This window comes from Lissotriton vulgaris, unplaced genomic scaffold (assembly GCF_964263255.1).
Source record: "Lissotriton vulgaris unplaced genomic scaffold, aLisVul1.2 SCAFFOLD_5180, whole genome shotgun sequence".
Classification (NCBI taxonomy): Eukaryota; Metazoa; Chordata; class Amphibia; order Caudata; family Salamandridae; genus Lissotriton; species Lissotriton vulgaris.
Genome location: NW_028250140.1, coordinates 11,611 through 23,673, shown reverse-complemented (window position 1 = coordinate 23,673; position 12,063 = coordinate 11,611). Strand labels below are relative to the sequence as shown.

General features: G+C 41.3%; 1 protein-coding gene across 1 annotated transcript in view; it reads left to right on the top strand.

Moving 5' to 3' along the window:
* LOC147663344 (E3 ubiquitin-protein ligase RNF138-like) overlaps positions 1-8,375 on the top strand; it is a gene marked incomplete at its 3' end in the record, with an annotated part of 108,392 nt that extends 100,017 nt beyond the window's left edge. The window contains exon 5 of the mRNA XM_086950508.1: positions 8,270-8,375. Coding sequence (XP_086806634.1) covers positions 8,270-8,375 — 106 coding nt within the window. The remainder of the gene's footprint in view (positions 1-8,269) is intronic.
* Positions 8,376-12,063: the final 3,688 nt, after the last annotated feature.

Here is a 12,063-nt window from a genome sequence, read left to right as displayed (position 1 = left end):
AGAGAATCAGGACATATCAAACTCACATTTGATATTTTGGCTGCATTTGATTCTTTCAATGATAGGTAAAATGGCTAGTTTCATAAAAATCTTTCCTAATATGTGTCATCACATTTGCCCACAGAGAATGGGTAAAAACCCTTAATATATCAGACCATAGTTTCTAGTGGGTCAGTATTGACAGTAGGGTAATTGCCAACACCTCAGGCTTTAAAGATTTCATTACAAGACCGGAGGCTACCATTATGCATACAACTTTTAATGCAGTCCAAGCATAGCCGCATATGTCACAAAGCAAAAGTTCCAACTTAGAATACATATGAACCAACAATAGCATGAATCACTAGGCAATCAGCCTCTTTTAAATGCGGCTCCAAGCAAGATAAGTCAACTTCCTACTTAGCTCATGAAAAGTCTTATATTTTAGAGTTAAAGATTAGTATTTTATTATTAATTTACCTTAATACCGTATACTGAGTAACCCTCTTTTATCCCTACAGGAATAAATATTTATATATACAATGTAAGGATATATATATGCAATGTTATGTTATAAGGTACAATGTTATAAGGTACAGTAACACCTTTTCACTCCTTGTTTTCGGTTTCACAACCTCCAATTTACGGAGGTTGGCTTTCTTTTTTTCCTTCCCTTCGTTCGTCTTTATATTTCATGAATGATACCAAGTCTTTGAAACTAGCGCGTGAAATGTTTAAAAGCACGCATTGACTCGCTTCGCAAGTGTAGTTACCTTCCCACTGCTTTGGAGTTCATTTATATTTTCGGAAAGCTTTGCCATGCTCGAGGCTTCATGTTTCTTACTGCGCTTCATTTCTTTGATTAGAAATTGGGAAATTATAATATTTAGTTACCTTTATTAACATAATCTGATTATCTGTGTAACCCCCCCACTCCCCCAATAATCAGACAGTTTATTATATTATAAAAAAAAGGAAATCAGACAGTTATAATTGATATTTACAAGTTTATTATATTATAAAAAAAAAAAAAAGAGGATCAGACATTTATATATATTTATTTGACTAACATGTCTGACTCAGATTCGGATTAAATTCATAGTAATACTGTTGAATCTGATTTTACTGATGATGCCATCAAAAAACTTATCCATAAGGAAATGAGATCATGTATGTTTTCTACATTCTCTCAAGTTATGTCATCTAAGAGATCCTTGATCCTTGAAAACGATGATTTATCAGATCTGGACATAACAGAGGTTAATGATCTCACTGAACAAAGGGGTAAGAGGCATAAAAAAAGTAAAAATATTGATTATACCCCAGAGAGCACGGGAGGTCCTAGCACCTCAGGTTTTACAGGAGGTCCTCGCACCTCATTTGCCTCAGGTGTCCCTTGCGGCACAAATTTGAAAGGTGTCCTTAGCGGCACAAATTTAATGGGTGTCCCTCGCGGCACAATTCATCATAGTGCTCTAGACAATGATCCTATTGATATTGATGATGGCTCAGAATTTCCTGACGAATATATTCTTGATCTCGATGAGGATGATCAAGATATTGATTCCTTTCTCCTAAATGATAATAATGGTCCTTCATCTTCTAACGATAATATTTTGGACCCTTTGGGGGAGGAGATGTTCTCCCCTTTTAACATTAAACACCCTAGAAGCTCAGAGTGGACCACACACGAGCACATATCTAAATTCATAACTAAATGAATTAGAAATCCTTTATAAAGAGAGACTCGTAATCTCTTAAGAGAGTGTACCAGACCTTCAATCAAAGGTAAAGTTTGTCAAACTCCTAACCTTGACCCAGAATTAATTACCTACCTATTTAAATTAGGGAGAGACCCGTGTAAAGGCCTGGAAAGATCGCTTAAGATCTGTCAAGAGAAAGTTCTCGACATTCTAGGACCCCTAACAAAAATAATCGACGCAGCAGAAGAGAGTTACCTTAATGGCTGCCCTCTTGATACACACTCCATTCGGGGGTGGAGCCAAAGGACACTAGTCCTCTTAGGCAACGCGAATGTGGGACTTAATTGTGAAAGAAGAGTGGTCCTCACTAAAATTAGCCCTAAACTAATCGATATGGCTGAAAAGGAAACCTCAATTAATCCAAAAGGTTTAATTTTTGGAGAAGATTTAATAAAAAGTTTGGGCAAATATGTATCGACCTTTACCGCTTTAGATAAAGTGCACCAGAATATTAAAAAAGTTTTTAACTACAACAGCAACCTTTTTGGAAGGGCCGGTAGAAGGGGGTAATCTTCCGGCCGGTTCCACCGACGCCCCTTTCCAAGAAAGAGAGGGAATTTTGGTAGAGGATACCATCCATCCAACCAACCACAGTTCTATTCACCCAGAGGAAGAGGTTTCCGCTCGAGAGGATTCCGAGCTAGAGGAGCACCTGCCAAATCCACCCCTCAAAGCGAGTACAGCTTCCCCTTCCCTTTCTTTGAATCCAAAAGTGGGTGGGGGACTGAAATTCTTTTACCACAATTGAAAAATTATTACACAAGACCCCAGTTCCCATGGAATTTATGAGATTTATAAGTACTCTCTTCCTTGTGGAAAAGAAAGACAAGGGTTGGAGACCGGTTATAAATCTCAGAGAACTCAACAAATTCCTTGTCTACCGACATTTCAAGATGGAGGGCTTCCATCTTCTCAGAGACCTCTTGCTAGAAGGAGACTGGCTGGTCAAATTAGATCTGAAGGACGCCTACTTTACCATTCCCAAGGCGAAGGAATACCAACCCTTTCTTTAGTTCATTTGGAAAAACCATCTCTTTCAATTTCAGGCTCTCCCCTTCGGTCTCTCCTCTGCCCATGGTGTTTCACCAAGGTACTGAGAGCAGTTGCCTCATGTCTAAAAGAAAAAGGTATTCGTCTCATCATCCACTTAGATGACATCCTGATTCTTTCTCAAGATTATGCTCAAATCATCAAAGATCTCAAGACAGTTATAGACCTCTTAGAAAGTCTGGGTTTTATCATAAACAGTGAAAAATCCATTCTAATTCCCTCAAAGAAGATGGAATTCCTGGGTTTCACAGTAGACACAACAGAATGTCTTCTCCTTCTCCCTCCCATGAAGATTGCCAAAATCAGAAAGGAGATAAGACATGTATTGAAACAAAAAAATCTCACCCTAAGAGAACTAGCCAGACTTTTAGGCCTTCTATCTTCTTCCATTCAGGCCATTTTTCCAGGACCATTGAATTATCGAGCCCTTCAGAGAATAAAAGCAAGAGCTCTCAGATCAGGTCTTTGGTACGGAGATCGAATTTCCTTAAACCCAGAAGCAATCTTAGAACTAACATGGTGGTTAGACAATCTAGATGCATGGAATGGGAGAGCGATCTTTGGTTCAGCACCAGATTTTATTCTAGAATCGGATGCCCGCCTTCATGGCTGGGGTGCTTGTCTACAGGACCAAAACACTGGAGGTATTTGGTCGCAGCAAGAGTCCCTGCACCACATCAATTATCTAGAATTAACTGCAGGACTGTATGCTCTAATGAGCTTAAAACGCGTCCTTAAAGGAAGATCAGTCACATTGAAAATGGACAACATGTCTGCCGTCACTTACATAAACCGTCTAGGAGGGACCAAGTCAGAAGACCTCTCCAATCTAGAAAAGAAGCTTTGGTTTTTCTGCCTATAACACAAAATCTCTCTAGAGCAGAATACCTTCCCGGGAAATCCAATCTTTGCGCAGATTGGAATTCAAGATTCATCTTGGATTACAGCGATTGGAAACTCAACACTTCTGTTTTCAACTCCCTGAATCATTTCTGGGACCCATTCCAAATAGACCTATTTGCGAGCAGATTGACTACCCAATTGGTATCCTATTTCAGCTGGATGCCCTATCCCGGTGCTCTAGCAGTGAATGCCTTTCTCCAATCTTGGGAAGGGATCAACGCTTATGCCTTCCCTCCATTCGCAATGATCCAGAGACTCCTTCAGAAAGTGAGACAAGAACATTCCTCAATTGTCCTAGTAACTCTGTTTTGGCCATCCCAAGCATGGTTCCCAACAGCTCTGGAACTAACCTACGATTTTCCCTTCCTAATTCCTCCTCTGAAAGATCTTCTCACAGACGCAGACGGTCAAATTCACCCTCTTGTTCAGACAGGGAATTTGAACCTTCTTGCTTGGAAGGTGTCAGGAGATCTAACGATCTCGCAAGACTTTTGTCAACAGCTTCAACTCTCCTTGGAGAGTCGTGGGCCCCTGGGACACATTACCGGTACAACAACATTTGGAACGTCTGGTCAACGTTGGTGCTTGGAAAGGGACTTGGTTCCCAGAGAGGCACCTATTGTTGATATAGTTAATTTTCTTGGAGAACAATTCGACAGAGGTTTAAGTTACAGATCTCTCAATTGTTTTAGATCTGCTATTTCTGCTGGACATTCTCTAATTAACAATAAAACGGTAGGTAAAAATCCTATTATATGTAGAATACTTAAGAGTATCAGGCTTAGAAGACCTCCTCAACCTAGATATCAATCTCTTTGGGATGTTAATTTAATTCTCGACCTTTTCTGTTCTTGGCCAGTTAATTCTCTCCTCTGCAGGAAGAATCTTCCTATCGAATTAGCTACTCTTCTTTGCTTAATTTCATGCAGAAGAGTTTCTGATGTTAAAGCTCTTGATAATTCCTATAGATCTTATGATATGTTTGTGGTTAATTTTGAAATACATAGAAGAACTAAAACTATGTCAGATTCTATTTTCTATCCTCATTTTGATAGTTGCACTAAACTCTGTGTTGTTCAATGTATGAAAGAATACGATGTTAGAATGAACTCTCTTCTTCCTTTGAATGTATCTCAATTACTCATCTCTTTTGTTAAACCCCACAAAGGAATTTCTTCTTCCTCTATTGCTAGATGGGTTAAGACAGTCATGAAGCTTGCTGGAATCGATCTGGATATTTTTAAATCACATTCTATTAGAGGCGCAATGGCCAGTAAGTCATTCTGGTCAGGTGGTAAGTTAGATGATATTCTAAAGGCTGGTGATTGGTCTAATGCTAGACCTTTGCTCATCATTATTGCAAACCTGTATCTCACATGTCTGATGTTGTTTTACATGGCTACCAACATGCATAATGGTAGCCTCCGGTCTTGTAATGAAATTGCGATTCTCCTATTAACATGACCAGAGAATCTGGATTTCATTAAAGACACGGAGGCTAACATTATCCCTCCCACCCTTTCCCTGGGTGGTTGATTATATGATATATTACGGTACAGGTTGATTTTTATGATATGATATGCTTATTTGAATATTTTACTTACTAGCTTACATTCTTTTCCTTTGCAGGACTGTTATTTAGCTGATTGTTTATTATTCAAATCCTTAATATTTTTATTTGGGTTTATTAACAACCTTTCTTTGTTTTGCAGATAACCTTTATTGATTTTGTCTTCTTGATTCCACATCTGGTGAATCAATCGTGGATGGTGTATTCTTCTGTCATCCTTCTTCAAGTTTGATGTTTCATTGGAGTTGTTTGGACATTTCCTTTCTCACTGTCACCACATTTAAAAGAGGCTGATTGCCTAGTGATTCATGCTATTGTTGGTTCATATGTATTCTAAGTTGGAACTTTTGCTTTGTGACATATGCGGCTATGCTTGGACTGCATTAAAAGTTGTATGCATAATGTTAGCCTCCGTGTCTTTAATGAAATCCAGATTCTCTGGTCATGTTAATAGGAGAATCGCAATTTAAATGCAAGGTATAGTGACAAGTATATATATCACCAAGCATCTGGGATAGTGGTGAAAACGTGACACCAGACTTCTGGAAAATATGGAACGCAGTGTCACTTGTTATGCTCTGCAAAAAAGGTTCTTTCCAAGTTCAACAAAGATTGGAGTGATATTGTTTGTATTTGTAGTGATTCAGCTACGTAAATAAAAAATGTGTGTGATGACTTGTCAAAATTGATACCCGAGCTGAAGTGATTCCCTGTAGGAGATCCTTGCCACTTCTTAGATGGTATGCTGAAAGCATCTTTACAATCTTCAGAGTTAATGAGGGATGCTATTGACTTTTTAGTCCATTCTGGTGCACTGTTTTCTTATGACCAGGAACTAAAATGCAAATATTTATCATTTCGTGCTTTATGTGGCATCAAAGAAAGAGTCATCGCAAATGTGCCCCTTAGCTGACGGTTCTCAGCCCAAGTGGCTATGAATGCTGAGAGGGCCTTTTCTCAGAAGTTTACATGGGAAGGAAAGCGCAAACGCACATGACCGAAAACTCATTGAAGAAGTATTGTATGGTGTGCTACAATAAGATTAATTTGCAAAAATCTCTTTGGACCTCATATACACTATACGTACACTGTCTATATACCATGTTCTTTCAGTGCAGAAAGCAAGCAATGATGAAAGCAAAACGTTCCATAAACACCGGAAAAACACTTTTTCTGTTGTTTTTAGTGGCGTGAAAATGTGTAACCACTGATAATAACTGTTTTTTAAGATATTGAAAACACTGAAAAAACCCCACCAGAATTTACCAAAAATAGAAACTGAAAACAGGACAGCCTATCCATAATCCATTGTTAATTGTAAATCCAGTGGTTATTAATTATTGTTGTACATTTGTTGGTTTTTTGCAGGCGTGGGAGAAATTTTTCTTGATGCCGCCATAATCAGAGTAATTTCAGTAATTATGCTTTACTCTTGTGAGGCAAAATTACTGAAATTACACGATTAAGCTAGCTTGAGTAATTTAGAGTAACTTGAGGCAAAAATTCTACCACAGGCGCTCTGGAACGATGAGCTAAGAGAGAGGGAATGGCTTCTGACTACTGCTGCTTGTGTCTTTAAGCATTTCGTGCTATTTTCATGGCGCAAATTGCATCCTAGGGATCATTTTGGATGTGAGGGTGCATTTTGAACTAGGAAAATTGTGCTAAATCGTGGATTATGCTTCTGACACAAGTACGAGTAATTTTGAGGTAATTACTAATAATACACTAGAGAGAATTGTGCCAGTTACACCCACCTCTAGTTGTTGGGTTAGTTTTGTGCTCTGAGGAAACTGAAGCATTTCTTCAAGTTTCTAGTGGAGGATTAAGTTAATAGGAGTTAAGTGTGATCATTGGATAGAGTTGATTCAAGTGGAATAAATGGTATAAGTGAATAGGGTGATGTAGGTCAGATATTTTGAAACTGCTAGGGAAGGTTACACAGAAGGGCATATTGTGGTATATTGAGTGGGATGAGAAGTTTGGTTAGAAAAGGTTAGGTATTTCAGAAATGGTTACTTAGAAGGAGTGTTTGGGATTTGTAAGGAGAGAGTATGGCTAGTTTACTGAAGGATAACAGAGATTGAGGTGGCCGGCATCTGATAGAGTAGGGTACATTCAGAGATCTAAGGGGGGCAGAGGATGGAGAATTGAGAGAGCATCCTTCAAATTCAAATGTAGGAGGGAGAATAATTCCTAGCTATCAATCAAGTGAATTTTCATGCTCTTTCTTTGGGGAATATTGAGGGTAGGATGCACTCTGGGGAAGTATAAACAGTAGAAAATAAAGGGTGAAAGTTGATTACCTGTGGAAAGGTGACATAAATCGTTGTACCCCAGGTTGTTCTGTTTGGCTGTTTATGGTGTTGATATAGTTTTCCCGTTTTGCACTTAGACTGTGAACATTGTTGGATTGTTTGACTTTAAATTTGTTTAATAAAATCGGGCACTGAGTTATGTGGTATGTCCGGCTAGTGGGTCTTTTAGGATTGTTTGGTGCCATTTTGAGAAGTAGACAATCACTGTAGTTTGCATTTATGCCTGAGTCTTGGATCTCCGTCTTTCAAGGGATAAAGTTGTATCTTGCATCTAGACAGTCCAGGTATAATCCAGAAAGATGAATATTTTGGAGTTCTAGGAAGGATTTTCGGGAGGAGGAGGTGGTGGTACTGCATGCACTTTTCCATACTAACCACACCAACTAGTTGCTTCAGGTGTGTGCCTAGAAGTGCATATACTTGTCGAAAAAGCTTTGCAAATGATTGTAAACACAAGCAAATCTACACTTTTGATGTATTTTCTTTAGTCGTATCACATGCTCAGGTATAGGAATCCACAGATCCTGACTTTATACATCAGGATTTTAAACGCATGGTTGCCATTTCGAACCCCCTATATGTTCTATTTACAAGTTCCATTTGGCAACAGGGATCCGCGTGAATAATTGGGAAAATGTGTTTCTATTCACACTATTTTAAATGTACTTTTGCATTTTCTTTTATAGCGAACTTCCCACATACAAATGTCCATTGTGTCCTGAAGGCAACTTAAACAGGAGACGCCTGCTGGAGCACTGCAACAACAGGCATCGTTTTGAAATCATCCACGTGGTAATTCTGTTTTATTGTTCGTGGTACATGAGTGTCAGTGTGTAAAAGAACTTTATGCATTATCCATACATTTGCGTGTTGGTCATATCTAATAGACATTTCTCTTTGTCTGATAAACTCACATTTAAATTGGCGCAGCTTTTTATTATGGGATTATTCCGAGTTTTAACTTGGAATGGGCAAATCTGGAGTACACTCAACCCAAGATCATTCTCAACCTTGTTGGGCCCCATCAGTGATGTGCAGGTTAGATTCTCTGGCACAGCGAGCTGGGGGCTTAGATCAATGCAGTTTACTCGTCTGCAGGTAATTCCCTATTTAGACTTGCAAAACTCAGACTAGAAACCCTATAAGATCTCTCAACCAAGGGTATCTCGAAATTAATTTTAAAGTTGCAATTCTGCCTATTTCTTATATTCATTTTTCCTATTTTACCGTGGGCACACTAGCCCAGGGGCATATTATCAAGGGGGTTTATCTCCGCTTTTTTGGCTTTAAAAGCCAAGAAAGCGGAGATAAAATTATCTCCCTATTACCTAGCTGTCGCTAACACCAGTAAGTGACATCTAGTAGGAGATAGCGACCATCTTGGGCCCCGCTTTGCATGTCAGTGATAATTATCACTAATGACATGCAAAGCGGGCGTGCCAAGATGTTAGCGACTGGAAACAGTCGCTAACATCGCTGTCTCCTATTATCAACTTTTGGAGATATTCGCGCTAAGCGCGAATATATCCAAAAGCTAACACCTGTCCTGAGCAGTTCTTAGCCATGTTATCCAATGGTAGGTGGATAACATGGCTAAGAGCATTAGCTCGGTAATGCATGAATATCGCTGACTTTTCAGCGATATTCATGCATTTCGGCCGATTTTTATCGCTTAGGAGATATACCTTGATAATAGCAAGGTTCCTAAGCGATAAAAATCGCCGCAGCTCGGCGATAAAAATATCGCCGCTAAACCAACATAGCGATAATTATCGCTAGTTGTTCGTAATATGCCCCTTAGTTTTCAATGCGGACGGGCTACTTGCAATGTGCTATAAAGTTGTCTACAAAGACAAGTACTGTTGTACTCAGCTTATGATAGTTGATCTGTTGTCTTTGGCTGGATCATGATGCCCAATTAGCAGGACTCCATGAAGTCACTGAAGCATCGAAAGCAGTGCTTGCAATTCACCCCCGAGGTTCAGAGATCTAGTATAAACAGAGGGGACATATTCTGGTGTAATGTCACAATAAACAGTGCACTAACAGTTAATTATGGAAATAGGTTGCGTTACCTTCAGAGAAATCTTTAATGGTTTTCTTATGAAGTTGATTAATAATGTCTAAACTGCCTTTCAAATTAATTGAGTGCTTCACACATCAATAAACAATAATCAACTGATCTGTTGTTGGACTAACTCTCCAAAGTCTCAGAGCGTTGAAGATAGATGGCTCTCACAACTCGATGGTGCTTATTTTATCGATATTTGAACAGCTAATTTGGCATCCATTATTAAAATCTGTAATTTACAGCTATCGACAACATGAGCATTAACTTACCAGCTAACTAAGGTAATCAATCAATCAATCATGACACTTATAAAGCGCACTACACACCTGTGAGGGTCTCAAGGAGCTGGGGGTGTGGGGGGTCCTGCTAGTGATCAAAGAGCCAGGTCTTGAGGAGTCTCCTGAAGGCCAGTAGGTCCTGGGTCTGTCGTAGGTTGGTGGGGAGGGTGTTCCAGGTCTTGGCGGCAAGGTGGGAGAAGGATCTGCCGCCGGTGGTCGTTCCTCGGATGCGGGGGACTGTAGCGAGGGCGAGGCTGGCAGGTGGGGGTGTAGAAGTTGAGTCGAGTGTTGAGGTATGCTGGGCCGGTCTTGTGGAGAGCTTTGTGTGCGTGGTTGAGGAACTTGAAGGTTATCCTCTTGTTGACGGGGAGCCAGTGCAGGTCTCTCAGGTGGGGTGTGATGTGGCTGCGGCAGGGGATGTAGAGGATCAGACGTGCTGACGCGTTCTGAATGCGTTGCACTCGACTCAGGAGCTTGGCCGACATTCCAGCATAGAGGGCGTTTCCGTAGTCCAGCCTGCTGGTGACGAGGGCCTGGGTGACTGTTCTTCTTGTCTCAGTGGGGATCCACTTGAAGGTCCTGCGGAGCATTCGGAGGGTGTTGAAACAGGATGAGGAGACGGCATTGACCTGCGCAGTCATGGAGAGGGTGGAGTCGAGGATGACCCCTAGGCTGCGTGCGTGGTCGGTGGGTGTCGGGGCTGTTCCTAGGGTTGCAGGCCACTAGGAGTCATCCCAGGCTGAGGGGGTGGAGCCGAGGATGAGGACCTCCGTCTTGTCCGAGTTCTGCTTCAGTCAGCTGTTCCTCATCCCTTCGACAACGGCCCTCATTCCTTCATGGAGGTTGGTCTTGGCGGTGTGAGGGTCTTTGGTGAGGGATATAATCAGCTGGGTGTCGTCGGCGTAGGTGATGATGCTGAGGTCGTGCTGTCGGGTGACGTGAGCGAGGGGTGTCATGTAGATGTTGAACAGCGTCGGGCTGAGGGAAGAGCCCTGGTGTACGCCGCAGATGATTTTGGTGGCCGTGGAGCAGAAGGGGGGGAGGTGAACGCTCTGAGTTCTGCCGGAGAGTAAGGATGTTGTCCAGTTCAGGGCCTTCCCTTGGATCCCAGCATCGTGTAGGCCTGTGCGTAGTGTGTCATGACAGACCGTGCCAAAGGCAGCTGACAGGTCCAGGAGGATGAGGGCTGCTGTTGCTCCGTTGTCAAGCAGGGTCCTGATGTCTTCGGTGGCGGCGATGAGGGCGGACTCGGTGCTGTGGTTGCTGCGGAACCCGGGCTGGGACGGGCCCAGGATGTGGTTCTCCTCGAGGAAGTGGGTCAGTTGTTTGTTGACGATTTTCTCGGTTACCTTCACTGGAAACGGGAGCAGGGAGATGGGTCGGAAGTTCTTGAGTTCCCTGGGGTCCGCCTTGGGTTTCTTGAGTAAGGCCTTGATCTCGGCATGCTTCCAGCTTTCTGGTAAGGTTGCTGTCTCGAAGGAGGTGGTAATAATCATTTGGCATTCCTTTAAAATATTCTGTGCAATATCGACTATCATATATGATAATTATGAGCATTTTATACTAATTGTGAGCCAATTTCATTATTGCATACTAATTTTGGGCACTTCATGAACTACTTGGTTGTATTTTTGCCTGGCCTGAAGAGATTTGCCAGGCAGAGTAAGAGAATTTCAATAATGCACCCTGAAAACCAGTGCACTACATAGCTAGATTGATCTTTGAGCTTGAGTACTAAAACATAAATGTGCAAGTAGTGATTCTCAGTGCACAATGGGCTGTCCAAGTTCTGGGTATGTCCTGTTTGACGTCGACATATCACTATGTGTTATACACGAGGTGCATGGGTGGTTGTAGTGTCAATTATTTTAGCATTGGTCCTTGGGACATTAAACATTGAACTGGGATGGAGTAGAGAAAGCTGAGCTTGACCTGCTTTTGGTTTCCTATTGGTTTATTGCCCATTTGACCATTTAGTCATACTTACATGGGAATGATGAAAAAGTGTAGCATTGGCAACCCTGATACAGTGAAAATTGAAAATAGATTGGGCACGGAGCATCAGTGGGATCACTCACGGGGTGAAGTTTCTTAGGTCCAGAATATGAATGCCCAAGTTGCTGCTTTATTT